Raw genomic sequence first — 27,792 nt, 5'->3', positions numbered from 1 at the left:
GCTGAGGTAACAAGGCGCCAACAGGAACCAATCAGCGACGGGAGATCCCTTGTACCTGGCAAACAGCATCTATTTCGGTCTCTCGCTCTGTTCTCTGGACATTGACGCTTGATTCTGCTCGCTAGCTTGTCTCTAAGCGCCTTGATATGTCTGCCGAATGACGCGTGGTCGTGCAGATCCGGAACAAACCCCATAGTACTAATCAGCTCGGCGCTTCTTCGCTCGCCCTGATTGACTGGCAACTATGAGCTCCATCTGGTGTCTCTATTCTGGGACCATGGCGCCTACAGCAGCCTGGTGTTGGGTTCACTTTGTAATATGATTCAGGAGAAAACCTTCTCGGCGTCAAATATCAGGCAAGCCCCGTAGCAGCCTGCTCAACCTTTTTCTCTCTGTCTTGTGATTTTTTGTCTCATTCTGATACCGTTGTGCAGGGCTTGAATCATCCATTTTCTTTTTGAAAGCATATTGTTTGCTCTTCCAACATCTTGCACTCTACATCTAAGACTATCTATCTACTGGAGTCATCATAATGGCAGGACGTACTCGCCATGCCTCTTTGAGGCATTCTATCCTCATGCTCCTCACGATCATGACTGCAAACACATCCGCCAGTCATGCAAGAGGTCTGCACCCAAAGCGGGCTGACACCTGCTCTGGCTCCTCTCAGAAGTGCAGTGGTGCAGGACTGCTTGATGACTTCTGCTGCTCTTCTGGGTCAACCTGCGTCGGCCTTGACGGTGGAAGCTCAGTCATCTGCTGTCCAGATGGCCAAGACTGTACCTATATCGAGCCGATTACTTGCGACATTAGCAAACAAGACGCCAGCTTGCACCCAGACAATGTCATCAAGACAACCCGGTTAGATGATGAATTGCCCTCCTGTGGAAAGTCATGCTGTCCGTTTGGATACACCTGCCAGGGCAAATTCTGCGCCATGGAGGAAGCCTCGTCTTCATCCTCCACTTCGACACGGAGCACGACCACAAAAACCACAGAAACTCCTACCTCCACACCTACGACCACCGAAGAGCCTTCAACAGAAACCGCAGACATCACAGACTCATCCACAACTACGACCACCCAAACAACACCCGAAACCACAGACCCCGACGTAGGAGCCATATCAACAATAACACCCGACGCCTCCCCCACAGTCATAACCCTATCAACACCCACCCTTTCCCAGTACTCCGCCGCCTCAGACAACAACAGCACCAGTAATATAGTCTCAGAAGAAACCACCTGCCCGGCCTTTCCCACAAACGCCGTCCTCGCAGGCTTCTTCCCGGGCTCCGTCTTCGGCGCCGTAGCCGCCCTCCTCCTAACAGTCTGCATCCGGCGACATCAACGCAACCGCCTCCCACCGGTTGAGAAAGTCGCCCAAAACACATACCGCAAATCAACAGGCACGCTGATGGGTATATCCGACCCGATCCCCTCTGACGAGAGCTCCTTCCGCACAGACTTCCTCCTCCGCACGAATCCCAGGCGAAACTCCGAGGGTGCACGCTCTGTCCTGCAACGCAGTAGATCCCGTGTGAAGAGCCTCTTTGGCGGAGGCCCAAAACCAAACCCTGCAACTGGAGATGATATCCCAGCTGTGCCGCCTGTGCCCACCATCGTACCCTTCCCTGACCCTCACCCTAATCCAATGACACCTCCTCGTCAACGCCAACCCAGCACCGAGAGTATCCGCGTGTATACACCTCCTAGTGTATTCAATAGCAATGGCGTGATAAATCAGGCACCGTACTCAGATGACCGGCCAAACACGACTCTAACGGAGATCCTGGATCGAGCTCAAGCGCAGATGGAGGCCCAGTCTTCAGCAAATGGTGGTAATAACAAGACGAGTAGTACTGCCACTGGTGCGAATCAGCGGTTCTTGCTCCCGCCGGTGCAGAATACCTCGAGGAGGAAGCCTCTGCCTTATTGATTTTGTTTATTGATTTTTCTTTTTTGTACATGTCGCAGTTATATTTAGCGTTCGATTCTTGGTTTTTCATATCTAGATGCATGGCGTGTACTTTGGCTGGGACAAGCGTGCATTTGTTGTACTTTTGACAATTAATTTGAGCATAAGCGAGCATAGTCGTCAAGACCATAGACTAGCACAAACATATTTGATCAAACTGCCGCTATAAAAATTATCACTGTTATTACCAACCTAAATAAATAGAAATGAACTATATACTACAAGTAACTAAATTCCACCATAAGCTCTACCCCCGCCTAGCTTTCCACCCGGTCACAACTCTCTTGACCTCCTTCAACAGCCCCAGCACAAGGGGCACGCCAATGGGGCCCAAAAGCGGCAAATAAACCGCAACCTTATGCTCATCAGGGAAGTACATCTGGCCGACCATACTCTTCTCAAAGAAACTTTTCTCGGCTTCTGTTTCGGCGACGCGCGCAGATGCTAATGCGGCTTTGAACCGGCCCTTCTGGAGGTCGGAACATGCGGAGGAAAGATGACTGAGGGTTGTTGACACGGACGAGGCGACTGTCGCTGGGATCGGGATTGAGGGGAGGGATTCGGTCAACCGGGCTAAGGAGCCCATTGTCGATGAGGCGGAGAGGAGGAGTGTAGCGGCGCGGATACGGATGAGTGTTTGAAGGCGGAAGGGGAGAGATGTTGGTGTGGATGGTGTTCCCAGGAGATTGAGGAGTTGGTGGGAGAAAGTCAGGAAAGCAGGTTGGAGGGACTCACGCGCAAGATGCGGTGGGTTTGTTGGTGTTTCGTTGATTAAGAGAGGCGGATTGAGGATGAAGACACCGCCCCATTGCGGAATGATCCAGCTTGTGGCTTTGCTTTCCTTCACGAGGAGCGGGGACTGCGTTGCGGAGGGGACGTAGAGGATAAAGTTTATTGTTGGGCCCGTGCCGATGCTGGGGCTCAAGGGCCATTCGGCGGCGTTGATGAAGGAACTGAGGTTTTCCTCGTTGAGCGTCCAGATGTTTTGAGTTTCGTCGTAGGAAGGGGCTGGGGTTGTAGGGGAGAAGGTAGCGTAGAGCTGGACTTGGGTGTCGACGGTGAAGTTGCTGATTGGGGATAGCTCCCGGATGAGGGGGGAGATATATTCATGAACGGCGGATTCGATGTCCCATGAAGAGGGAGCGGACTCGGGAGTGAACAGGGAGAATGAGAGATGGTATGTCTCCGCGTACTTCATTGACCGCCGTAGCCGCTTCGTGATGCTCTCCGCAAGTTGCGGGGAAATCTGCTGCTGTGCCTGGCTGTTGGATGGCGGAGGGGCATTGGCGTTTGCACCTGCTGCTGATAGGATGTGTGCCATGATTGCCTTTTCCTCCGCGAATAAACGCTGTAGTTCTCCTGCAATGAACGACGAAAGGGGCGAGTTGGAAGAGGACGGAGGTGGACTCTGGCTCGGAGGATAAAACACATCGATTGTTGTGGTATCAGCATGGAGGTGGGAAATTGGGCTCGCAAGGTCATCCTGCGCCAGAAGGCGCACCGTCAGCGCCGTATCGGCCTTCTCAGTCGCAAGTTGAGCCTCCTCCTCGGCTAGCTTCAACCGCAGGTGGTGGGCTGAGAATTCGTTCAGGTCGTCTAGGGTGTGCTGAGTTGTGCGGAGGAGCTGCTGCGCTTCGTTTTCTGGCAGTGAAGGGGTCTCAAATCGGATCTCAAGCGGAAATACAGGTCGACAGCTCTGCTTGATAAATTGCATTTAGCTAGGAGTTCTTCCGTAGCGTTAAGAAGTCGGGATAAGGGTTACCTTTCCGCCAGCCCAGTCCTGCATCTCCTGGACAGGCAATTCAGCGCGATAGATAGAGGTTGTCTTCCACCATATTGGAAGGCCTAAGAAGAGGATAACGGCCCAAAACGCAGCTACGACCTTGGACCGCGTCTGTATCGCGCTGGACTTCTCCGGAGGGGGTAGTGTTGAAGCGGAGGCTTTGGGAGTCATCTCTGTCTGCGAAGACCCGGCGTCTTCAGTTTTTGCACTCATGATAGGCAGGACATTCTCATCCCAAGCAAATCACCACAGCCACTAGTAATAACGAAAGTGGAGGTGGATTGTGGGGTGAGAAGGTTGAGAGCTGAAAGCCAGATGGTCGCTGGCGATGCGGGATGAAGGCGGAGAGCTCAATTTCGCTACAGTACGCCGCGGAGGAGTCTTATTACTGGCACGATTCCCACCTATGACAGATCTTCATAGTATATAAGTAGAATCAGACATGAATTATTGTCTATATGACCGAGAATCTATATTATTATCCTGGGTATCACACCGAGGCGCCGAAACTCCCTACATGACGAATGAACCAACCAAACCAACTCCGCAACGCGATAACTTGGAGCTAATATTCCTTCTCGAAAAGCTTCTGGATAGGTTTCGCAGCCTGGAGACAATGATTAGCAATGCTCTGGAATCCCGAGAAGGCGCAACAACGTACATCGATGAACTTTTCAAGATCCTGATCCAAGCTGGCCAAATCTTCCTTGCGTTTGTTGTTCTCCGTGATTAACGCCTGCTTGCGCTTGAGGAGTTCCTGCCGCGCTTGTTCAAGCTTCTCGCGCTCGGCGTGCTCATGGTTGATCCGCGCGACCATCAGATCATGCTCGCTCGAGTCACGGTGTTCCGGATGTAATTCTAGAAACTCTTCCAACGGGATCAAGGGAAGCGACCGGTACTTGTGACTATTAAGTCGGGCAATTAGCAACTGAAGGCTTCATAAACTTTGTGGTAGCAGCATACTCATAAGACTCGCAAGCGGCAATTTCTCCGGTCAGGTGTCGCTGCTCGTAATACAGATTCTGAAGCTGCAGATGTAACCGGTCGATCTCCTGTCGGGCTTCCGCAGTCCCCTGCTTGGTGTCGCGAACTCGGAAGATAGCATCGCGATTTTGACCTCGGAGCTGCGCGAGAAGCGCGAAGAGGTGCTTCTGGACCGTTTGTGGCGATTCTGTGACCTGATCGGGTGCGAGTGAAGGGTCCAACAAGGACAAGAGCTTCTGGCACAGATCCCGGGTCTCGGCGGCAGTGGACAGCACAGGCAGCAAGGAGGGGTCGGAGACGATATCTCTGATAGCGGTCGCAGCCATGACGATAAAGAGAAGATGGCAAATGATGGGAGAACAGCGAATGACGATGGCGGAGAGAAGCACTGGACTCGACGGAGGGGGAGTGGTGGGATGGACGAATGTGAACGTGGAGAAAATGCGCCAATGGATTGGACTTCAGCAGCAGATCACCAGGAGGCCAGCCTTATGACATGCAAGGCTTGTGAAGGCGTACCTTTGGCGATGGAACCAAGACAAACCAAGGTGCTTGTCGGAGAAGTTCGTTGCCAGACGAAAACTGGGCGTTAATTAATTGAGGCCTTCCCCACTCTGCACCAACCTCCGCCGGACTCTCCTCTCCTCAACTCTCAACTCTCAACACTCCTCTTCCTCTTGGTCGCCTTCGACACTCTCTCCTCTCTCCTCGCTTCTTGTCTATAGGACGTCCATTCCCTCAATACCTCACTCCCCTCCTCCATTATTCCCTCCATTCTTATCTCTCTTCTCTCCCCCTTATCGCAGTCCTGTAAGTCACCTCTCCTCTCGCTCTGCCGTCTTCCGACACAATTCCCGAGCAAACACCCGCCACCCGGCCTTGTCTGACGCTCTCAATCCAGGATATGCACAATTGAACCTCTCAGGGTGGGCGCTCGTGGGTTATATCTATACCATGGCCTGTTCGACACAATCCGTCACTATCGAGTCTTATCTCGATTCCGCGTTCTCCACGGCTACTCCCTCTGAGGAGACCGCCCTGCTCCGAGATCGCAAGCGAAGACACTCTTTCCATACCGCGAGGAAGTTGTCCTGTGACTATGATGCGGACGCTATCTTCTTGAGGGTAGGTCCAGAATCGCAATCACATGCTGTCACAGGACTCTCCTAACAAAATGCCAGGTCGAACTCTTCCTCACGGAACTGGAGAGACGTCTCCACTGGATCGAACAATACCGCCGGTCGCACATTGTCCAGATTGATACCAGCTTACGCAGGGCGTATGCAACACTAGAAGCCGTGAGGGACTCATGTTCCCATGCCTCCGGGGAGCTGATGGGCGGCGGCAAGAAGAGAGCCAAGATCCTGGTGGAGACTTTGGAAGATCGCTATAACGATGCGTTGGCGACCAAGGAAACGTTGGAGCAGAAGGCTCAAGCCGGCGTTCGTTTGATGGAGTCTTTCCTGACCGAGTTGGAGAGCCGTGCGCATGCGGTTAGGGGCCGCGGCGTCTACGGTGCCATAGACGATGGCTGGAAGGCCGTCGATTCAACGTTGGTTCAAGCGAAAGAGGTCATGGATGAGGGTATGGAGCGGGCTCGCATGGTCAAAGATGCTCTTCGCGAAAGCATCGACCAGGCCATCATCCTAGCCAAAGAGAAACGTTTGATCGGCTACTCAGATTTGCCTGCGCCCTGGCGGATTAACCCTCACATCCTCTCAGGCTACCGTTTTCATACCTCACCGATGGACTGCTTTACCTCCATGTTCAAGTTCTCCAACGAGCTCGTCAACATCTGGTCACACCTAATCGGCCTTATCATTGTCCTCTCCATCGCCTTCTACTTCTACCCCCTCAACCCCAACTTCCACCTCAGCACCAAAGCTGACATCCTTGTCGCGGCGGTCTTCTTCTTCGCCGCATGCAAATGCCTTGTCTGCAGTACACTCTGGCATACAATGAACAGCATCGCCAATCAACCACTGATGGAACGCTTCGCCTGCGTCGACTACACGGGAATCTCCTTCCTCGTCGCCGCCTCCATCGTGACAACCGAATACACGGCCTTCTACTGCGAACCCACCTCCCGCTGGATCTACATCTTGCTCACCATGTCCCTTGGCATCGGCGGTGTCATCCTCCCGTGGCACCCAACCTTCAACCGCGCAGACTTCGCCTGGATCCGCGTTGCCTTTTACGTCACCCTCGCCCTCACCGGCTTCGCTCCTCTCGCCCAACTGACCTACACCCGCGGCTTCGCTTGGTGCCTCTACTTCTACGCCCCCGTCATGAAGAGCATCCTCGTGTACTTCATCGGCGCCTGCGTCTACGCCTCCCAGGTGCCCGAGCGCTGGAGCCCAGGTCTCTTCGACTACTGCGGCGGAAGCCACAATATCTGGCATATTGCTGTCCTTGGCGGCATTCTGTTCCACTACCTCGCTATGCAGGATCTCTTCGCCAATGCCTTCCTCCGTGCGCAGGGCGAGTGTCCGAACCTTACGTCCTAGAAACCTCGTTACCCTTGCATATGGCACAACCCTAGCGTCAGTCGAAAACGCGTTACGCTATCCTCGAATTGGAAACCGTCACACGCATAAAACAAATGGCACAATGTACATACGACACTGCCTTCCCGTACAAAAATGGACGAACGAAATTCAGGCAATTAGACTTAGATGCCTTTACCTCATTATACATGATCCCGGCTGCTTCTCCCGATGGTATAGGACATGGCTAGACGCCGCATGGAGAACGTTGGAAAAAGTTGGACAGAAGCCGGGTCAGAAGAATTTTTACTTTTTTATCTTTTCCTTGCATGGGCGGCGTTTCTTGGATGCTTGGATTTTTACCTTCTACTTCACTTCTCTCTCTTCACACTTCCTGGAGAATTTTTTTATCAGATTCGATCGCACATTCTTAGTATTTATTCCTATACTCTAGTCTAAAGTCTCACCTAGCTGATTAGGGTTATTCTTGGACGTTATTTATATTTATTGTTTTGGAGACCGCATTTTCTAATCTTGTTCACTGCAAGTTTCGTCACGCTAACTTCAGGCATCTATGGGATAAATATAGAAAATTTAACACTGTAACAGAGTGAAAGAGTAGATTGTACCTTGATCTATCTGATAGTCAGGAAAAGGATCAAATCTAGAGTAGCCTCGTAATTTGGTTGAACAGAACTTCTGTTTGCAAGTTGTAAAGTGAGGCAAGTAGATAGCAGATGGATACCAGACGTTCTCCCCCCTCTAGATGGTTCAAGTCACCAAGTAGCCTTTAAGTCATCCAAGAGATGCGAGCAGATCTTCCCCAAGATATCTTCCAGTCCTCCATCCAAGACCAAACCCAGCTCAGGTTCAATAAGCCCTTAGCATAAGTAGCAGCATAAATGTCAAAAGATCGTCGAAACGAAGTAAGTCAAAACTGCCCCTGCTCCGTCAAAAACTTCGCCTCAACAATTGAGCCTATATGGGACGCCGAAAAGCCCTGCCCCTTCATGCGGATGCTATACCAGGCTTTCAGGAACGGCAATGGATTTTCTGCGAATGGGCAGTCGACAGGCCACCCGAGGAGCTCCCGTGCGGGTTCACTGGCGAATCCCTCGCTCGAAATGTGCCCGAGACCTTGGAGGGCGTGATGGGATGGTGAGTGGTCCATCTTGAAACCGAAGAACCGGCATGCGTCTCGGTACTCGGCGAATGTGTCGAAATAGAGGCTCCCGGAGAAGATTTCGAGGGCTCGTAGGATCTCGGGTGTGGATATTTGTTGGCCGAATGGACGACCCTGCTGGGCTTTTCCAATGGTCAGGAAATCCAATTTGCTGCACGATGGCATATTCCGGGTCACCCGAGGGCAGTACATGTGGAGTGCCGTCTTTTGCGATTTTCGAATAGCTGGGAGGAGGTGGTTGGCTTCGTATTGCGAGATGATGTAGAGTTGCTGACTTTCGGTCGTGGAGAGGACCCAGTGGACTGGTTTGACGAATTCGTCACCCGCATGTGTATCTTTGAGGTAAACTGTCTCGAGGAAGTCGACCGTCGCAAAAAGGCCCTTGAAGGTTTTATCAGGGACCTTGAATTCAGCGGCGGTGGTGCGTGATATGCATTCGGAGACAGGTATAACAGCATCGGAACAGTATATCTCAGGGAAGTGACCATGTTTGACAAAGTGTCTAAGATCACTATGCAACTGATGCTTCCGAGACTCGACGTATGGTGGATAGCAGATTTGCTGCAGCTGTTCTCGTTCGACCTCCTGCGCGAGTTCGCGTTCCTGTTCTTCGCCGAGCCCAGCGTGTGCTCGATTGGATCTCGTCCATATGTCGAAAAGTTCACTGGCTATTATATCATCCTGGGCAAGCTCACAGAATGCCGTGTGGATATCCAGGGGTGTGCCATGCGTGTAAAGCTGAGATAGAGATCTCGCATCCGTCTCCTGAATCCGAGGCGTAATGTCCGTTAGTTTGCTCTCGCCTGCTTCGAAATCGCTCCAAATCTGTTCAGAAACGAGATGCTGCAGCCCTTGGCGAGCCCATAGAGGCCGCATCTTCTTCAGTTGATCATGAGTCTGGTCCAGTACCCATCGAATAACATCAAAGGATTTAATCATCGCCGAAGTTGCGCCTAGTCTATGTTTGACCTCGACAGGGATAAAGAACGCCACAGATTGGCCGCTGTCAAGTACCCGCATCCGATTACATGCTTCCTCATGTTAGTAGACATCCAGTCACATATTACGGGGAGTCTCACCTTGCACAAGCCGATCCTTGGTCAACCGAGGTCCAAGAGTTACAGCTGCTCGGTATGTCTGCGGTAGCTTCAAATCCACGCCTCTTGAATGATGTTCGTCCAGAAACACCAAGCAACGATTCATACGCCCTCGGTAGGGGGACTCCAGGAGTCTCTCCGTATAGTCCTCTCGATCAATAACCATAGGCTCATCTTCCTCATTGTATTATATGGCCGCATCAGCTCGGCCGGCTTGTACTTTGGAGAGCCATAATTGTGCAACGTCCTGATTTGTCAATTCCAAGATCTGTGCCCCAACATCGATTATGACCTGAATAGAACGTTCCTGGGTGCTTATTAGGCCCAGCAAGCCGGCGACAGATAGCTGTTGTCCATCCTCATCCTCCGCGAGGACACATTCCCTATTTTCCTTCCGCAAAAGCTGAATCAAAACCATAGCATTGGTATGCTGAAGATGTGGGAGGTCTTTTTGAGGCATCGACCTGGGAAGTAGATAACGATTATCGTTCGTTCCGCTGAAGCCCGTGGTGAGAGGTTTGCCAGGCCTAGATGGGATGTCCCACGCTGTTGCTGAGAATTTATAGGGAAACTCTCGTGCCTCCTTTGGGAAGACTATCTGAGAGAGAAAGAAGTCAATAATGCCTTTCTGAAATTTGAGATGGGGATAGAGCTTTTCATGAAAAGCACGCCGATCCTTGAGGTTTACCCCCTTCAACGAGTGTAGGTCAATTGGCAGACCGTGCTGGCTGCGTTTGATCCAGCGTTGGTACTCAGCTAGTGGGTCATTATACTTGGTCAGTAGCTGGAAACATTGCATCACTTGTTCCTCGGATAGACCTTGGTAATAGTAGCTCAGACACGTCAGCGTCAAAGCCACGTCTGTATGACCAAACTCTGAGTTCTCAGAAGGTACACCCTTGGCCCTAAATGGGACCGCCTGCAAACAGCGTGAGGGGTGAATTCCGTAGTCTACAAGCCAGCGCTTGTTTGCGAACGAAAATCGGAGAATCTCATGTGCAAAGAGTCCTCGCAGCACTAACAATCTCTTCCACACGATACTTCCTATGAAGTAGATTTGAACGGCAGTCTCGTCATCTGGCCGAATATCCAAATTACATAAATTTTGATACTGGTAAGTCCGAAGTGTTGACGGGAAGTATTCGCTTGCCACGTTAGCTTATGCTCAGTGAGGGTAGAGTGAGATGGCCTTCTTACTTGTCCAAATATCCGTTGGAAAACGGAGTGTTTGGCGTAATTTCCGGGCAGAATTCCTGAACCTTGGCCATTTATGAGTAGCTCTCCATCCAGTACACAGTACTCGATCATCTGCCGATAGTTTTGGTTTGTCGAAGGTGATTCATTTGTTACCCATCCCTTGTTATCCCCAGTATCGATGACCCAAGGAGATGATATACGAAGATAGGGAGCAGTTTTTTCAGGGCTTTGTCCAAACCAGATGAGTCGGCTCGAATCAGTTCAGTTATCTGCTGTTCCGCATGGAAGAGAGTTCTCGTGACCTGGTAGACCATAGCTCTTGTCTCGGGGGGTTGGTGCTCAACTGGCTGTGGGGTATTCTCTGAGAATCTGATGGAGGCTTCCACCAGGATTTTGAGGTCCTCGGAGCTTTCGAGGACCAATGCCAGGTGCTCGGCCTCTACACTGTAAGTGCAGAGACAGATTCCTCCAATCTGAAAAAGTAAAGCATATAGCCCCGTGCTTTCCTCTCCCTGAACATCAACTAGTGTAGCTGCAATATGATTGCACCAATTATCTGCCACCTTTCTGCAGCGTCGCAAGAAGTCTGCCGCGCGCACAAGGATTGATTGCGGACATAAGCTTAAGGTTCGAAGTCCCAGAATGACAAGTATGTGGAGGGTGTAGTGCGCATTCCAATTCGAACCAATGCTTTCCAATTTCCTCCCAAGAGATTCCAAGAGCCGAGAGACAAACTCCAACTCCTCAAAAGCCACATGTGCCTCTCTGAGTGATGTGTTGAGGAGAGGTGACCCGAGCTCCCAGGCTGCCTGGCAGAATAGCTTGTAGACGGCCTCTTCGGACATTGACATGTCGGGGGACACTAAATATCTGGCAACATTGTACCACTGCGTCCGCTCGCCAGCGCGGAGCAGACCAAAAGAGCACAGTTCATGAAGGGTTGTATCGGGATGGCAGTCGCGTTGATCTGCAAGCACTTTATTTTGACCGTGATGGCTGGATTCGACTGCGTACTGTAGGCTAGAATACGGCCCAGATTGCACGGTCAAGGTACATAGATGCTTAACGCTGGGTCGTGGAAGACTGCGGCGGGTTGATGTCCAAACCTTGTTTGTACTGTCCCACAGAAAGAAGCTGAGCCCGCTGGCCACTGTGATATCCTCAAAGCCAACTGGAAACTTCTGGTATTGATAGTGAGTTTGCACCCAAGTCTTGGTTCTCGATGCTAGCATTAGTCTCGGGGTCCGATCTGTACGAACGTACTCCTTGATTGCAGGATAATTTAGGAGCTCCATGTCGTTGCTCGAGGGCACTACCTTTTGCGGTCTGCCATAGTCGTCCACAATCTTCCAAGTGATATCGCGGTAGAAACTAAACCACTTTGGGCACTGAAGCTCGAATATCATATTTTTCATGGAATCCTCGTGTGCAGAAAGTGGCCACTCGTGCACTTCGATCTGCAGTCCCTTTGCCTCCAGTTCTAGCCGGCATTTCTTGCAGGACTCGATATGGACGTTGACATTGGACTCAGCATACTCATGATCGTGCAACAAATCTGTTGCCTGGTTGATCAAGTCTTGGTACGTGTTCGACTTCTCTTCCCACTCTTTATGTCGTTTTGTACGCTCCTCTGTGGCATCATTGATGATCTTATCTCGCTTCGATCTAGAACTATGCGTTTGATCGAAGTAGCGAACAGCAAATGTACGGGGACCAGGATCTGCGAAGATGCTCTCCTTGGGACCGCAGTCCTCTAAATTGCATTCCTTAGGATCGCATTTTCCAACCCTTGAGGCAATATACTTCTCGACTGCTTCTGCGCGTTCCATGTGGCGTCGATGTGGGAGCAGCAGCGGCTCAAGGATCCGCTCTGGAAGCTCTGGGGTAAAGTGCCTGAGCAATGGCTGGAACTCGATGCACATCTTATCGAGGACTACCCACAGTTCCAGAATGTTGAGAATCATCCATGATCTAGCCACAGGGTCCTGCGTATACAATTCGCTCGCATGTACGGAGTACTTTTCGATTAAGTCTGCGACGTCGGAGCAAGACTTATTTGTTTTGAGGGCGTTTTCCATCCAGCCCTGCAATTTTGTGTCTACCCAGTCCTCAAACTCAAGCAATGAAAGATCATCACCGTGTTTCAGTTCCGGTATGTCGGCTGTTACCCGTCGCTTTCGCTCTTTCTGAGGCCAACCGTGGTACTCTGAGTTCGTTGCTGATGGTTCATCTAGCATTGCTTCGTGGAGCTTATCGATGCAAGCCGTTAGCGTTGTCTCCAAGTCGCTATCCGTTGCAGGGCCAAACATCGCAGGAACGTCTTTCAAAGCGTCAGCCTGAATCGCTCCGTGTAGCCGCTGCAAATGCCCCGTTATCTCCATGTTAGAATTGCCGACTTGCTGCACCACGAACTGGAAAGCCTTGTCTTGTAGTTTTTGGACTCGGCGAGCGATTTTCGCTCGCAGCATCGCCAACACGTCCGCAAGGTTTTCAAGCTCCAGGGTTGTAGCAATCAATCCGATTTCAGCCGCAAAGTAGAGCATGAAGTTTTTGTACTCTTCGTGGCCTTCATTGTCTGGGAACACGCGGTAAATGATGGTTTGAATTGCCACCTTCATGACGAACCACAAAGGTGAGCGTCGCCATGGAAGGATGCTTCTGCCGTTATAATTGACTTCTTCCCGCACATGTTTCTCAAAGGACTTCCAGGTCCTATTTTCCCCAAAAGCCAGAAGAGGGACCATCAGACCTTCCGTGACCAAGCCCGGGTCCACGGTGTCACGAGTTTCCCTTATGAAGTTCCTTGTCGCAGGTGCCTTGGGGCACATATCTCGGACGGCCTCCAGGTTTAGGCGACACAGGGGATGTGCCAAAAACTTGCAAAATTCGGAATCGTCAATCAAATCCGCGGGTAACGCCACACTCTGGCCGGGAAAACAACGAATGAGGGTGCCTTTTGCTTGAAGTACAGCTGCTGAGGTAGCAGATGCTTCGAAAGCATCAATGATGACTTCCTCCTTGACAGAATCATAGAACGCAATCCAGCCACAATTCTGCTCTGCAATGTAGAGTGTAATTGCCCCTGTGAAGGGTTTATTAACACTGTCCTCATCAGATGAAACAAAAGACATACCTTGTTGTCGGAGATTTCCCAAAATAGCCACGAGGGCCTCTTGGTGGCGGTTCAGATCAGCTCCAGAGTCAATTCTGAGCCAGGTCTGAAGCATGTTGGTTATCGGCTGCCACTTGTCCTTGATTTCTTGGGACCTACTTCCGAGGAATGAATCGAGGCTGTCTTTGACGAGCATCATTAACCGTTTTTCGAGAATACCAGCGTTCGGCTCCGGTGCACCTGGTAGCTTCGGCGGAAGAATGACATGATGGAAGATGTAGGAGAAAGTCTCAGGATACATATTGAGAGCGATGTAGAAAACTGATATCGTTATGGAACTTTTGTTCTTTGCGTTGGGCTGCAAGGTCTTTCCGAGGAAGAGAAAGAGGGATAGAGTAGGATCCCCAGTAAGAGTATCAGTTGAAGCAGCCTGACAGATGGAGAAGAAAGATATGAAGAGGAAAGTCGATTGAGGTTATAAGAGGGGTGAAGAAGGGCGCCGAATAGGAAAGATGATTATTGTGTAGAAGAGAAGGGAAGCTTGTAGATGACAAGGGAGATGGGAAAGAGAGGAGAGATGTGACCAGGCACGGAGAGCTGAGAAAGGTGAAAAGTGGGAGTACAGAAGTTACTGTAGGAGAGCAGAAGGAAGACGACGGTAGGTTAGGTGTGAAAGGTCGTGTAGATGGAGGAAGGTATGGAAGGAGGAGAAGCTGTAGAAGATGTAAGAAGGTGAGAGAGGGAAACTAGTAAAGGAGGATAGAACTGACGAAAGGGAAGGTTTAAGAAGAGCTTAGATCGAGTGATGTGAGAATAATCTCGAGACTGATCATAGGTAGTCTTTGTTTGAATGAAGCGAGAACTCACCACCGAGGACTGCAAGAGCTATGAGGGAGCAAGTGAGAGCTCAATGACAATGAAAGATGCTATACCAATGTGAGCTTGTGAAGTGAGAGCTAGCGCTCTCAATTTCGACTCACTCTCAATCGGGAAGATCTCACTTTGAGGACCAAGACAGGTGCCTCAGTCGCCAGACAGAAAGGAACGACGGCTCCCATCACCACACCCCAAACCTGGCGCCACTCTCAAGGTAGAGACAGTAGTCCTCGACAGGTACACAATCGATATTAACTGTCAGAAGGGGCCGAACATCATTCAAAGATACCTCAAAGATCTCCCGGCTTCGCAAGCATTGTTCCAGATCGCATTGAACCGACCCTACCTAGTGGTAGCCCTCCCCAAGCCCAAACCTACAAGCATGCACCAATGCGCAATCACCACCCGCATCAGGGGCCACGAAATACAAGTATTACACTCACCCGGCGAATACCAACGAAGTGGGATGGGAGGTAGACGAGCTATGCGGCCTGCGGACCCGGTACGGCTGAGGCGCAGGGTGCCTGGTAGATCGGCGCTGCGCTAAACTAGAGCAGGCATTCTGCAAGTGGGGGACGCTAAGAGCTTAGGACTCGAGTCCATAGGGCTGACACTGCATTTTAGGGGCTGGGAGAGGTGCCCACGCAGTGAAGCATTCGTGCCTGGACCTAGATAATTTCATACCGATTTGCGTTTCCAATATCGAATATGTAGGTCAGCTTTGAGAGTAGCTTGGTGATTGTTCACATGCATGGCCGATGGGCTCACTTACCGTGGGCTAATGGGCTACATAGTCATAAAGTAGTTAAAGTATGCAACTACTGCTGGGAGTCGACTGTAAGTCCATAAACGCCTATGTGACATTGCTGAAGATCGTAGATCGTATCTAAGCCACATAACCATAGGTTTATGATATGCGGTAAGCTAATCAATCCCCTGATTTCGCGGCATGCCATTGCCATAACTAATCCCAGTCAATTCCAGTTCACCCCAGGCCATGTGCCATCCAACCAACAGCGCACCGTGGCACAACGCATAATATGCATACACGCAGGCAAGAAAGCATAACCGCCCCTCCCCTTCGTTTTTCATCTCAATTCAATCCATATCATGCTGATGTCGCCAATGCATGATTCATAACCGTCATTAAGATAGAATTTTTCAGTTGCAAAACGCATTCAACATGCAAGTCGTGTCATTAGTCGAGCCGCGCCTAGCTTAGCCACGGAGCTCGCGGGCCCGGCGGGCAAGAGGGGGAATCCTGCGGAGGATAGGATCATGGGGCGCTGTTTTAGCGACGGTCATGTAGAGGGTGTCGAGGCGCTGGATGAGAATCTCCATGATCTTGGGAGCGACCTCTCGGATGTCGGCGTCCTGTGGAGGTTAGCTTGTGCATTGTGGATGTAAGGAAGAAGAGCATACCCTAAGATCAACAGTCTGGAGGACAACTTCCAACCAGGAGAGGCGGTCCATAACGTTGGTCTGCAGAGACGAAGTAACGGCAACACCGACCGACAAGGCAACAATTGGGGAGAGCGAGTTCAGATAGCCCGGGTTCATGCGGACGAAGAGGTGATCAAACAGATCAGCCTGCTGCTCAGATTGGAGCCACTACATTGTATTAGCAACACTCTATCAAATAAGTGTAGACGGAACAAACCTTGACGGAGCCTTCTTCATATCGGCCGTCCCTCATAAGCTGGGCGATGTCGGTAATCTCAATCTCAGCCTGGCTTCTTGTCTCAGGGGCCGCAGCTGGAGAGATGGCAGGAGGCGCTCTCTCAACCGGCTTCTCTTCAGGCGCCCTCTGTGCGGCAATAACCTGGTTCAAACGGAGGACTTCATTCTGAAAACCAGTCTGTGCAGCTGCCATGGCAGAAACTGTATCTGAAAGGCCACGAACCAATGTGCTGAGCTCTTCGATGATGATGACATCCCTTCGCCGCTGAGATTCGTAGTGCTTCATCTGAGCCTGAACCTGCTTCTCCACCTCTTTGCCAACCTTGTCAGTGGTGACGTTTGCAAAGGTCTTAAGAGCAGGCGTGATGGTTTCCTGGACAGCCTTGGTAATTTGACTCTCGACCTGAGCATTCAACTTCTGGCTAACAGCGTCAGAGATGGTTTTGACCACGTCGGGCTGCTGCACGGCGCGGTTGACAGCCTCAGGCAGAGATTGGCGCAGCTCCTTCGAGATGATGCCGCCAGTCTGCTGAGAGAGGACATCGTTCAACTGCTTGTTGACAGCGGAAGAAGTAAGGTCAGCAAGCGCAGGGACAACATCGGTCTTGATGCCCTCGGTGACAATACGCGCGAGGTTCTTCTCCACATTCTCAGAGAGCGTGCTCGAGACCAAGCGCAAGACCTGGTCCTGTTTGGCGGAAGAAGCGGCATCCCAGCTGCGTCGCTCTTCGTCGAAGCGAGAGTAGAGGCTTTCGATCTCACGGCCAAGGCTTTTGTTGAACTCGGAGGTAACTCCGTCCTGCAAGGCCTCAATGTGCTTGTTCCAGTCCTGAGCTGAGGCTCCGACACCATTCTGAGTAACAGGAGCGGCAGCGGGCTGAGCACCGACACTCGCAGCCTCACCATTAGACTGGTCAACAGCAGAAAGAATTTGACTAGGAGCGATAACAGGAGTTTCCTTCTTGGTTGACTCAGCAGCACCAGCGGTACCCTTTCTTTTCTTCTTCTTGTCGGGCTTGTCGGCAGTAGCTCCGGTGGCCGCGGTGGCTGCAGTGGCAACAGTACCCGCAGATGCCGTATCGAGAGGCTCATCAACCTTCTTCTTCGATGCTGGCTTCGTTGGAGACTGGGTGCGCAGAACGCTTGGTCCGGCAGCTGCACCAGCTCCAGCCTCAGAAGCAGCTTCAGGAGTCTTGACAAACTCCTTGGGTGTGGCCTTAGTGGGAGTGCCGGTTGAGTCACCATTAATAGACGGCTCATCGGCCACATAAGTGGGGAAGGTCTGGAGGTCGGAGATCTCAATGTGTCCCTCCTCCAGAGCGTTGACAGGGCGAATGATTCTGTTATCTTGACTCCAGCCAAGATCCTCCTTCTTTACGTTAAGGCATGTCACACCACGAGAGTGCATGACGTAAAGCTCAAAGAGACCATTTTCTTCAGCAGCATTTTTGCTGATGGTCAGGAGGTCCAAGCTGCGGAGCTGGCCTTTGGACGCGAACGAAATCTCGCGAATGCCGCTTAGGCATGCGGTTGATTCCGGTTTGGGAAGGCTGGGGTCCTTCTCGGCGGCACGCTTGATGAACGAAGCCTGCGACATGGACTGTAGGTTGTACCGAGGAGCAGACAGGTGAACAAGGTAGATAGAGTTTCGTGTAGGGTGTCCGACAACGAGAATGCCAGACGACGGGTGATACGCGACGCTGCAGATGGCATCCGACTCGTTCTCATGAGGGAACTTGAGCTCCTGCACAGCCTTGCCAAGCCCAATATCCCAGAGCTGCAAGGTGTGATTCTGCTTCAGTCCAACGAGAACGTAACGAAGAGCCATAGACTTGACATAAGGGCGCAGCTTATCGATGAAAAGGACAGAGGTGGGCCACGACTTCTCCGTAGGAGAGCCAGTGACAAACGTGCTCAAAGGAGTGCGGACCTCGGAAGGATTGAATCCGGTGGTGGTAGGGTTGTTGACTGCCTCACGGATATCCCAGAAACGAAGACGACCGGTCTTGTCAAGAGAAGCAATGACAGTGTCATCGTCACTGAAGACGAAGTCCTTTCCGGCCTTTCCGGTGGAGATCTTCAAAGCACGCTCCTTGAAGAACTTTTCAGTGTTCACAGTGCGGTTGTTTCCGGAGACTCCGTAGGCAGGGTTTGTAGCAGCCTGCGGAGAGACAACATAGATATTCTTGCCCCGACCGATGGCAAAGAACCCAGGGTGACGAGAGCTCCGCTTAGCCCGCGTTTTCAGCTGGCCACCGGAGGTGTTCTCGTCAGACGCCGGGAAAGGAGGGAAGATCAGACTCTCACTCTCCAAAGCATCCTGCTCGAAAAGATCTTTATCGCCGCGGGATACTAAGACCCAGTACACAGCACCGCTGACACCGATACCGAGAACGGCCTGGTCGTCGGATGAGCCGCTCTGAGCTTGCGAAGTGCACACAGAAACGTTGAAGACGCGATCGCGAGTAGAGCGAAGGACCTGCTTGTCGCTTCCATCTTCCTGGCGAATGATTCGCATTCCTCCGTTTTTAGCCAAAGCGTAGACAATATAGTCCGGACTAGCAGAAGTCAAGGAACGGTCGAGCTGATCAAAGTCCTTCTTCAGGCGAGCAATATCCATGATTCCATCGTCGCGCAAGGTCGGAAGCTTTCCAGCATAAGGCTTGACAACAATGGAAATGAATGGCTTGAGAGGGAAGTTGAGAACAGACACAATACGTTCCTCTTCCTTTTCAGCACTATCCTCAGCGCTTTCCCAGCTATCCGCCAGGGCGTCTCCAGGGCCGTTCGCCTTGTCGTTCACTTCGGTGGACGTGGCAATCTCCTCGGTAGTCTCTCTCAAGACTTGAGTTTCGCCATTGGCATCCTGAACCGCGGTGGTGGTGGATACAAGGGTAGTCTGAACGGTGTCTTCCTGCACAGCCGGAGCTGGGGAAGCATCATTTTTTATGCTGAGCTTCCGGAAAGACTCGTCGACGTCCTTGGTTATCTGGTCCACCAGTCTGTCAACCACGTTCGCAACAGCCTCCTTCTGATTTTCTTCCAGAGGAGGGGATGTCGGGCGTCCGGATTTAGCAGCCGGCGCAGCACGAGGTTCAACCTTAGCAGTAACATTAACCTTTTCGGTCTCCGAAACCTCAACAGCCGGGCTCTCCTCACGAAGGTGCGACTGTGGAGTTCTGCTCCGTGACACAGCAGCCAATTGCTCAAACGGGTTCACGTGAGTGAAGATAGTCTCGTTCCCAGATGAGGAGGGCTTGTCCAATTTCTCAGACGCTACCTCCGAGACATCGATGGCACCCAGCGTGGACGGAGTCACACTTCCAAGTTGAGGCTCAAAGAATGTGTTTCTCTGAGAAGAATTGGAGGGTGGCGACAGAATAGCAGCATCAGAGGATTGTCCAGACTTGGGGCGGTTAAGCAAGCGAAGGAGCAAGTCTTGTGGTTTCTCGTTGTTCGACGCAGCAGAAGAGGGGCTCTCTGCAGCGAGTTGCGTCACGGGCTGTCCTCCAGCGGGGGCCGGAGCTGCACCAGGCGTTTGACCGGGTCTACCAAAGAGACTCGCCACAAGGTCGGACGCCGAGATGTTCCTAGCGTGAGACCTTGAGGGATCCTCCACGGGGGCCGACGGATGGGTGTGAACAGGCTGCTCAGGAGCGGGAGCAGGAGCAGAAGTCGCCCCCGGCTGATTGAATTTGAGTAGGTTCAACAGGTTGGCGGAAGGGTTCTGCGGCTGGGGTTGGTGCTGCGGAGGGTACGCTTCGCCGGGTGTGACAACGTTGGGACTGAGGATGTCCGATCCATGTCGAGGCGGCACGTTCGCGGGAGACGGAGAGTGCAAGGAAGAGACCGAAGGTTGGCGGTAAGCTTGCTGGTGCAAGTGCGGATGAACGTAGCCTTGGCCAGCGTAGGGCGGCTGCTGAGGCTGGTATCCGTGTTGATGCTGGTAATGCTGCGAATACTGAGGAGCGCCAGGTTCCTGAGCAGGGGTCTGCGACGGAGAAGGACGAGGCCTTATGCTCGCCAGCAAAGCCTGGATATCATTGGGGGTGGACATTTCTGTCACTCGCCGGAATTAGGCGACCACCAAGTGAGGACCAAGCTATTCTAGAGCTCTCTTTCAAGAGCAGTAGAGATGGCGAGGGAGGTAAGGAGTTGAAGAGAGCGAATTGAAATTAGAGCAATTGAAAGCAATAAGCAACGAAGAATTAGAAGATGCAAAGGGATGGAGAATTAGTGTACAGAGGAAGGGAGGGATCGAGGAAGAGAGACGAGAGAGAGGTCGAGGTCGAGGTAGCCAGGAAGAAGCCGAAGTGAAGATTCGTTGTGTGGCTGGAGCTGCGGCTGACCGTACGGTCATTTTGGTAATTACCACTGCCGATTCACTCCCAGCGAAGATCCGACATCATCGCCTTACCTCAATAATCGAGTCTCTGAAGACGACAACAACTTCACTCATTAACTGAGAACTCAGCAATGGACTATTGACCTTAACTGTGTCATTCACCTGTCACTTCACTATTCAATTCAGACACCATTCATCTGCCGTGAAACATCACTACACAACCTCTTTTTCGCCGCAGTGGGATTCGCCCAACTTTCTCCCTCATCCAGAGCGCAGCTTTCCGCCCACTGTTACATCGTCCACCATCGGACAACCTACATCGCCATGTTTTGTCTAAGGAGGTATGCAAAAGCCCCTCCTACTCCTTCCCAGCACCTCTTCCAAGATTGAAGCAAAAAGAACCCCAAGCTAACGTCTAAAAAGCTGGCTCCCCCTCCTCTTCATCCCGACCAACGCCTCCCCCCTCTTCCTCATCTCCTTCGTAACCCTCACCTACCTCCTCCACCGCCCGTGCATCTACTGCTCCGCCCTCCTAATCATCCTCTTCGCCTCAACATGCACCTGGTCCGACCGGTGCTTCTTGAATCTCCGCTCCGACTGGTTCGCGCCGCGGTACTCGCCTTACGACACGGCTAGCTCCAATATCAGCGCCACTGCCGGTACCGAGCATAATGCGTCAATGTCCACGCCGTCCCTTCTAGGTCTCGGTGTCGAGAATGAGAGTCTGGCGGGGTATGTTCTTGAGACGGTGAACAGCACGGCGAAGGCGCTGGCGAGCGCGGTTGTGGATGAGACGCAGAGGAGGTTTTTGGGTGTTGATGCTGGGTCCGGGGCGGAGTCGAGTCAGGGGCCAAGTGCAACGGGAGATATGGCCGAGGAGCTGACGGGCTTTGGACTCGAGTGGTTGCGGAGTTTGGTCGGGCGGCGGGAGTGGACGTTGCCTTGTGTTGATGTTAAGGTGCGGATATAGAGATGGTGTTGGGGTGGGGGTTTGCCAAAAATTCGTCTTTTTCTTCAATGACGGCTCTTCTTTGCATTGGCGTGCGCTTGGGTTGGGGTTTTCTCTTCTCGATGGAACTTCCTACTCTTCCCTAGTCGGCGATATTGATGGTTTGATGACGGGACTTGTTCGATATCAAATATCCAGTCCCACTCAGGGTTTGGTCTACATGTACTTATTACATTTCTACTCTTCTCTGTGTGTTTTAGCATAGCATACCAATTCAACTCGAGTCTCTTCTAAGCGAACTACAACTTCTCCATCATGTTAGAGCTATATATATATTCGCAGCATTCACCTAGAAAGCAACACCAATATCAACACTTCATAGTAAAAATCCTGAATGACACCACACCACACCTCATCTCTTACTTGCTTTTAAGAAACTCACCTGCATATAGAGCATACCCGAGTTCCCAAACCCCATTGGCAGGCAATAAGATGATGTCTCGAGAAAAATCACGTGCGGCATCAGCCACATCGCAGATAAGATACCTTACATCCTCTGCCACAAAACTGCGAAGAAGAAATACAATATAAATCCTTATACATTACTACATGCTACATACATCAAGAAATAGGTATCTAACTAACAAAAACCACAAACGTAAAAGCACATAGATATAATCCCTCTCCAGGGAGCTATGCTGCGGGTCCATGTGGGGCAGCCAGCAGTGCGGCAATAGTAGCTGGGAATGGATAGCCCTCCAGACTCGAGGCCCGGGGGCATTCCAACCGCACCGCACCGCACCGCACCGACTGACCTAGACAGGTCAATCCACGTGGACACGGCAATTCCGGCGGGAGAGAGGTAGACAAAACTCAAAATAGATGTCGTGGCAAATCGATTGAGATACATTGGCGCATTGCATTGGCATTGGCATCCAAGACGATCGTGAAACATAAACGGTACGGCGCAGAAGTATACTCCGGAGTGTAAAGCGGCAAATGCGGTAGGTATGGTATGGTATGCAATCCTTCTTCTGATTAGGTGAGTAGGGTGGGCTTTATTTGTTGCCCGTGGGTATCAAGCGAGTGTGTGGTCTGAAGGAGTGGTTTTTGTTGGTTATCATTTGGTGAGAGAGTTTTCTTTTGATTTTCTCTTTTTGGATGCTGTGTTGTGAACGAGGCGCTCAGCTTCTTTGTCTAATTATATCCTGGGCCTAGAGGCTGCGCGATCGGTGAAGGCCAGTCGTCTTCTGTGATGCTGCTCCAGAAGAACCAGACCGCGACAACCGCAAGGTCCGTAAAGAGTGTCTGGAAGAGAGCGCCGTTGATCTTGCCGTCTGTCGCATTGCAGATGTGTACGCTGATCACGTAGTTGAAAACCTGGCCAATGGCGAAGAGGACAGTTGCGCCGATTAGGTACACTATACAGAGTTAGAATATCACCACTAATTTTATTTCTGAGAGACATACGCATTGGTCGGAACTCGCCGAGAACCCGAAGCACGAGGTAGGTTTCTAGCAGGAAGAACACGAACAGGCAGACGAGCGGGAAAAGCTGGTACAGGACGTAGAGCGCAATGTTCCGGTACCCGCTTGACGGGGTCGTGAAGAACTCGCCGGTCCAGTTGAAACCGGTGTCTAGACCGATATAACCTGTTCCGATGAAGATAATTGCGCCGGAGACGAGGAAGAGTCCTATCGAGGCTGGTGTTCCGTCATCGAGGAACTGGAAGCCCACAAGCGCGTTTAAAAAGAGGATCCAGGATGTCGCAGCGATCGCGGCGACGTGGACGGCCGAGAAGCCCTGTACAAGATTAGACTCTGCTATTCCAGGAGCAATCGGAGTATCAGACTTTTCGGACATCCTCTCGGAGAGGGATACCGCCGACGGAGAAGATTTCGCAAATCTCAATAATGATAAATCCGAGGAGGAATATTTGGATTTCCCTATTGCATTTGTGAGCATCGGTCGCATGCCTCCAGGTGTCAAGTTGGCGTACCTTCTCCCAACAGCCGCTTGTTTTCGTTCCGATCGCCATATCAGGAACCCCGAGGCAACAATGCCAATAAAGGCGAGAAGTATAGACCCTGTATTTATGAGCGACGCCTTCCACGGATTTATAAGCCACCATACCAAGATTTGCCAGGTAATCGTCACCGCCAACATCAATTCCAGTGAGGGCGCATCCGCCGTATATTCCGTTCGGGGGTTGGTTCGAGGGAACAAAGAGCTGTGAAAAGCAGTGTTAGTCACCGATATGGCCGAAGGAATATTTGCGCAGACGCGGGGAGGATGAAAAGAGCGAATATGCGACAGCAAGCGACATACATTGCAGACGGGAAGGGTGGAATCACGACAAAAGTCCTAAACAAAGAATGCGGTCAGTATTGATCTCCTGCATCCTCCAAACTCATTTTCAGCCGCACTCACGTTGAAATTCCCAAACTGAGTCGAACCCATGGTTTGCGAGCGCGAAATCAAACAATCACCATGCAAGAGCGAGAGAAAACAAAGCGAGAGTCGAAGTCAGGTCAGGTCAGGTCAGGTCGAGGTCGAAGTTGGATTGAAATGGGGTCGAATTGGCCTGGAGGCTGGTGGAGCCACGGTCAGGGACCAGTCACGAACGCGGTGTTAGATCTGTAATAAAGCGAAACGAGGGCGTTGGGTGTGATTATGACTCGTAGTCTAACGGGATATTATTGCCAGGAAGAATTGGCCCCAGACGATGCGCGATTCACGTTGCAGAAGCAGGCTCTGAAGCGGACAGGTCGAAATCGATAGACGGACGGACCGGACCAGGCGTGCAGCAGGAGTTGGTCTGAAACCAATTGGCGGAGAGGCGGAAAAGGAGGTTGAGATGGTGATTTCCAACGACCCAATTCACGAGAGGACCACGAGGTTGATGCGCAGAAAACACGCCGGATTCGGGCTGCGATGTGTTTTTGAAAGATAGGAAAGAAAGAAAAAGAAGAGAAGACATCAGCGCTGCAGAGCAAAGCAGGGAAGTGATCGGAGAGCAGAAGTTGACGATACCCAAGACAGAAGAGCCAAGAAATTGGACGGTGAACCGAGACAACGAGTCGCAAGAGGGGGGAAACACGCGATGGCGCAGCTAATTTCCTGCCTTCAATCGCAAATGACGACAAGGCCCTGCAGAACGCAGGGAATCGCCGACAATTCGATCTTGACTGTGTATACCACTTTGATACTTTGATAATTCCCCCCTTATTTTCAACTTGACTCCAGTGCCTGTCCCGACCATGGCTCCGATCGGAATCCCCCAGCTTTCGATCTCTGGTGCCTGCCTGCGAGACTAAGAATAGCAGCCCCAAAGCCGATCCAAGGAACCCAAGTTACCAACAAGACGCTGCACAGCGTAAACGTGGCGAGCAACGCAACTCAACTCAATCCTGCACCACTTGACTTTAATTCATCTTCTTTTGCTGAGCTACTACTCGGTCAAAGACTCACACGGAGCTCCCTCCGCCAGAATCAATAAACCCAACCCTGCCCTGGTCTCGGTCTTCGTCTCCGGGCAACAGTGACATCAGCCCAGCCCAGCCACACCACCTGCACCAACACCAACACCCTCCACAAACATCCCCCAAACCATATCAATCCATGCCATATATCCTTGATCCAGCTGCATATCTGTACATCACCCTGTATGAGATCCTGGCTACCTGCAGCCTGCTCATCTCTTAAGCACTCCTGTGAGACCGTGATACCATGGCGACAGACCGCCTAGGGATCTAGGTGCAGGACACTGTCGGGGAAACGCCCCTTGCTTTTTCTCCGGATTATCGCAAACTTTTTGGTAGGGCGTGCCTTGCAGAGGATTGAGTGTTCGCCTGGTTACCATGAAGGGGGATATTGTTTCCGGAGGGGTAGAGGGGTTCACTTGGTTAGGTAGGGTTAGGCTAGGTGTCTCCTAGCAACGTAGTCTATCGATCCGTGGAGGTGGGATTGTAAATGTTGATGAGAGGCAGGGATTAGCTAGTAGCTCAATGTAATGGAAGGAACAAGGAAGAGATAAGTTATCTTTTTCTCTTCTACTATTGCTTGAGGAGTAGTGTAGTCCGGGAGTAGGTACTGGGCGTATAAGTACAACCTTATCCCACTCTAAACACTGCTTCGGCAAGAATGCCACTCCCCCATCCGAATATTCGAACACAACCCTTTTGTACCTCCTGATTGGGTACTTTCCTCTCAAGTTCGTGACCTGCAGCACGATATGGAAGTCCGGCGTCCGTAGCCAAACTGGATGCGGCCCCACGGCCTCAGGAACTTGGAGTCTGATACGTCGTCCATAGGTAGCAGATTGGAACCCCGCAAGATTATTCGGGAGCTTAGCTTGGACATGCTCTTCCTCGTCAAGAGCTTCGATATGTGACTCTGGCGATAGAGCCCGCGCAAACTGGAAGAAGTTGACGGCGCCGTAGAGAAACCAATTGTATTCGAGGTTTGTCGTGTTCGATGTTAGGCTATCGGGGTCGCAAGTGTCGCTCGCGTCGAGGACGTGTGCATCTCCCGGGCCTGCTTTGATAATCAAAGGGTCCGAACCTTTGTGTCCATTGATAGAGATCACAGGTGGGTGTGCTACGCTGGCGAAGTCGCTGGTTAGCGTCCACTGCATCCGCGCAGCAAAGTCATCTTGCACGGCGTCGCGCCAGCGCCAGACGCTCGCGCGGTGATCGCTGTAGATACACCCGTCTGCACCAACAACACCATATTCAGTTGTATTGCAGTAATGATTTCCATCATTGTCCGCCTCCTCATCAGCGGTGCTCTGAATCCTCGTATACCGCCCTCCCCACCCGCCCCAGTCCGGGTGATCTCGATGACCAAGGCCATTCTGTATAAGCCATAAAAACGAGGGCGTGTCGCCTTCCATTCCGAATTTTACTTCTGGATAGGCACCGCCTAGCTCACCGATCCGGATATGCTCGTTTAGCCAGGGATTACGGACCTTGCTGTGATCGGGACCCGTTCCTGTACCGGTGTGCATGCCCATCCAGACGCCCTGGGCGTACTCATTCCACCCGTGAATCGAACATGTATAGAAGACATCTGGGTATTTGGCGCGGATCCAGGCGCCGGTGTTGTCCTGATCGGAAACGGCGTAGATGCGAATCTTTGAGCGCTGACGGGCTGATTCTTCGGGTGTTGTTGTTTCTGACAAATGCTTCAATGCTTGAGCGATTGTGTTCGTCCCACCCCAGACGGGGATGTAGAGGGGCTCGTCGGACTCGGTGAGAGCCTCAAGGAGGAGCTTTGAGCCGTTGCTTAGCGGCTCATTAAATGCTCTTTTGCCGTAGACCTGCGAGGTGCTAGGTAAGTACTATTTAAGTACTGGAGGTGTGAAGCTTACTCTAGGGCCAGAAGTGACGAGCGGGAGAAGCTCATGTGCAGACCGAAATTGAGAGCTGGGATGGACATGGTGGTTCAGGTTGTCGACAACTTTGCCATATGCGGTGAGAATACGTCGAATCTCTTCGGGGTGAGTCTTGTAGCGTAACCAAGTGGATGTTGTCGCGCAGATTCCGCGGGTGTAAAACTCGTTTGAGTATAACAAGTACCTAACCAGTGACTGCGAATCATCTGGCTCGTTGAGTATATCTGTCAGAATGAAGATGCGTGGCTTGTATGCCACAGTAGGGAGTCTGGTCAAATCAGTCATCGTGAGAGCCAGCGTGAACTGCATATCCTCGTAGAGTAAACCCATAAGCTTCTAATATCTCGTTGAGTAACTGGGGCATTGCGAACAAGGAAACTATACGCGCCCGCCTAGAGTCGGGGAATTCCCGACGCACCTCGATATTGAGGATGCAACCAATCGGGTTACCCCCGATGGCAGATCGACGCCCCGTAAGCAGGTTGCATAAGTGAACTATGGCGTACTCCAGCAGAAGCTGCTATACTTGGCAATAAGGACCTGGCCTTCTTCAACGTGAATTAGCATGCAGACGCCCTCTACCATTTAGTCACTTGAGCCCTTCTTGTGAGCGAACGATGCCGACTTCGACCATGGCGTCTGATTTAAAGATAGCGACACGAGATCTTGAAAAGCGCATTTCGACTACGCCTGCGGATGTAGTCTCGGCTGGGACGGGGAGGAAGA

General features: G+C 51.6%; 8 protein-coding genes across 8 annotated transcripts; 3 read left to right on the top strand and 5 right to left on the bottom strand.

The window, feature by feature from the left end:
* The first annotated feature begins 82 nt into the window (after window positions 1-82).
* Window positions 83-2,108, top strand: BJY04DRAFT_179638 (uncharacterized protein). The gene has a single exon (XM_073709930.1). It carries the CDS (start codon window positions 533-535, stop codon window positions 1,937-1,939), a length of 1,407 nt encoding a protein of 468 aa, XP_073575794.1. The 5' UTR covers window positions 83-532; the 3' UTR covers window positions 1,940-2,108.
* Window positions 2,109-2,225: 117 nt separating this feature from the next.
* On the bottom strand, window positions 2,226-5,071 carry BJY04DRAFT_205216 (phosphatidylinositol-glycan biosynthesis class S protein-domain-containing protein; the record flags this gene model as incomplete). Its single annotated transcript, XM_073713569.1, has 4 exons — window positions 2,226-3,674; window positions 3,741-3,989; window positions 4,423-4,666; window positions 4,725-5,071. 4 exons carry the CDS (start codon window positions 5,069-5,071, stop codon window positions 2,226-2,228), a joined length of 2,289 nt encoding a protein of 762 aa, XP_073575793.1.
* A 310-nt stretch (window positions 5,072-5,381) lies between these two features.
* On the top strand, window positions 5,382-7,836 carry BJY04DRAFT_179632 (hemolysin III family protein). Its single transcript, XM_073709929.1, has 2 exons — window positions 5,382-5,870; window positions 5,927-7,836. Exons 1-2 carry the CDS (start codon window positions 5,700-5,702, stop codon window positions 7,250-7,252), a joined length of 1,497 nt encoding a protein of 498 aa, XP_073575792.1. The 5' UTR covers window positions 5,382-5,699; the 3' UTR covers window positions 7,253-7,836.
* Window positions 7,837-8,162: 326 nt separating this feature from the next.
* On the bottom strand, window positions 8,163-14,121 carry BJY04DRAFT_214168 (uncharacterized protein; the record flags this gene model as incomplete). The annotated part of the gene is made up of 6 exons (XM_073715142.1): window positions 8,163-9,445; window positions 9,494-9,689; window positions 9,756-10,656; window positions 10,709-10,770; window positions 10,909-13,790; window positions 13,842-14,121. The coding sequence occupies 6 exons, from the start codon at window positions 14,119-14,121 to the stop codon at window positions 8,163-8,165; spliced, it is 5,604 nt and encodes a 1,867-aa protein (XP_073575791.1).
* Window positions 14,122-15,518: 1,397 nt separating this feature from the next.
* BJY04DRAFT_179628 (uncharacterized protein) lies at window positions 15,519-19,647 on the bottom strand. The gene is made up of 3 exons (XM_073709928.1): window positions 16,357-19,647; window positions 16,119-16,307; window positions 15,519-16,070 (listed from the first exon to the last, which is right to left on the bottom strand). The coding sequence occupies exons 1-3, from the start codon at window positions 18,994-18,996 to the stop codon at window positions 15,915-15,917; spliced, it is 2,985 nt and encodes a 994-aa protein (XP_073575790.1). The 5' UTR covers window positions 18,997-19,647; the 3' UTR covers window positions 15,519-15,914.
* Window positions 19,648-20,782: 1,135 nt separating this feature from the next.
* BJY04DRAFT_230184 (uncharacterized protein) lies at window positions 20,783-21,975 on the top strand. Its single transcript, XM_073719231.1, has 2 exons — window positions 20,783-21,062; window positions 21,145-21,975. Exons 1-2 carry the CDS (start codon window positions 21,046-21,048, stop codon window positions 21,689-21,691), a joined length of 564 nt encoding a protein of 187 aa, XP_073575789.1. The 5' UTR covers window positions 20,783-21,045; the 3' UTR covers window positions 21,692-21,975.
* Window positions 21,976-22,251: 276 nt separating this feature from the next.
* On the bottom strand, window positions 22,252-24,660 carry BJY04DRAFT_179624 (chitin synthase export chaperone). The gene is made up of 7 exons (XM_073709927.1): window positions 24,102-24,660; window positions 24,000-24,035; window positions 23,805-23,901; window positions 23,671-23,758; window positions 23,524-23,617; window positions 23,141-23,474; window positions 22,252-23,091 (listed from the first exon to the last, which is right to left on the bottom strand). The coding sequence occupies exons 1-7, from the start codon at window positions 24,129-24,131 to the stop codon at window positions 22,868-22,870; spliced, it is 903 nt and encodes a 300-aa protein (XP_073575788.1). The 5' UTR covers window positions 24,132-24,660; the 3' UTR covers window positions 22,252-22,867.
* Window positions 24,661-25,726: 1,066 nt separating this feature from the next.
* BJY04DRAFT_230180 (DUF1593 domain-containing protein) lies at window positions 25,727-27,552 on the bottom strand (the record flags this gene model as incomplete). Its single annotated transcript, XM_073719230.1, has 4 exons — window positions 27,043-27,552; window positions 26,000-26,991; window positions 25,874-25,966; window positions 25,727-25,763 (listed from the first exon to the last, which is right to left on the bottom strand). Exons 1-4 carry the CDS (start codon window positions 27,394-27,396, stop codon window positions 25,727-25,729), a joined length of 1,476 nt encoding a protein of 491 aa, XP_073575787.1. The 5' UTR covers window positions 27,397-27,552.
* Between the last annotated feature and the right edge of the window lie 240 nt (window positions 27,553-27,792).

The sequence above is a fragment of the Aspergillus karnatakaensis genome, assembly GCF_047715665.1.
Source record: "Aspergillus karnatakaensis strain CBS 102800 unplaced genomic scaffold BJY04scaffold_5, whole genome shotgun sequence".
NCBI lineage: Eukaryota > Fungi > Ascomycota > Eurotiomycetes > Eurotiales > Aspergillaceae > Aspergillus > Aspergillus karnatakaensis.
The sequence above is the reverse complement of the archived record's forward strand: the minus strand, read 5'-3'. Positions and strand labels throughout refer to the sequence as shown.

Excerpts from the sequence above, each read along its gene's own strand:
- BJY04DRAFT_179638 (XM_073709930.1), top strand. The coding sequence starts at position 533 with ATGGCAGGACGTACTCGCCATGCCTCTTTGAGGCATTCTATCCTCATG.
- BJY04DRAFT_179632 (XM_073709929.1), top strand. The coding sequence starts at position 5,700 with ATGGCCTGTTCGACACAATCCGTCACTATCGAGTCTTATCTCGATTCC. Across the intron at positions 5,871-5,926 it reads CGGACGCTATCTTCTTGAGG|GTCGAACTCTTCCTCACGGA; the intron begins GTAGGTCCAGAA and ends ACAAAATGCCAG.
- BJY04DRAFT_179628 (XM_073709928.1), bottom strand. The coding sequence starts at position 18,996 with ATGGATATTGCTCGCCTGAAGAAGGACTTTGATCAGCTCGACCGTTCC. Across the intron at positions 16,308-16,356 it reads ATGAAGAAGGCTCCGTCAAG|TGGCTCCAATCTGAGCAGCA; the intron begins GTTTGTTCCGTC and ends AATACAATGTAG. Across the intron at positions 16,071-16,118 it reads TCCAGACTGTTGATCTTAGG|GACGCCGACATCCGAGAGGT; the intron begins GTATGCTCTTCT and ends TAACCTCCACAG.
- BJY04DRAFT_179624 (XM_073709927.1), bottom strand. The coding sequence starts at position 24,131 with ATGGGTTCGACTCAGTTTGGGAATTTCAAC. Across the intron at positions 23,902-23,999 it reads CCACCCTTCCCGTCTGCAAT|CTCTTTGTTCCCTCGAACCA; the intron begins GTATGTCGCTTG and ends TGCTTTTCACAG. Across the intron at positions 23,759-23,804 it reads CGATTACCTGGCAAATCTTG|GGTCTATACTTCTCGCCTTT; the intron begins GTATGGTGGCTT and ends TCATAAATACAG.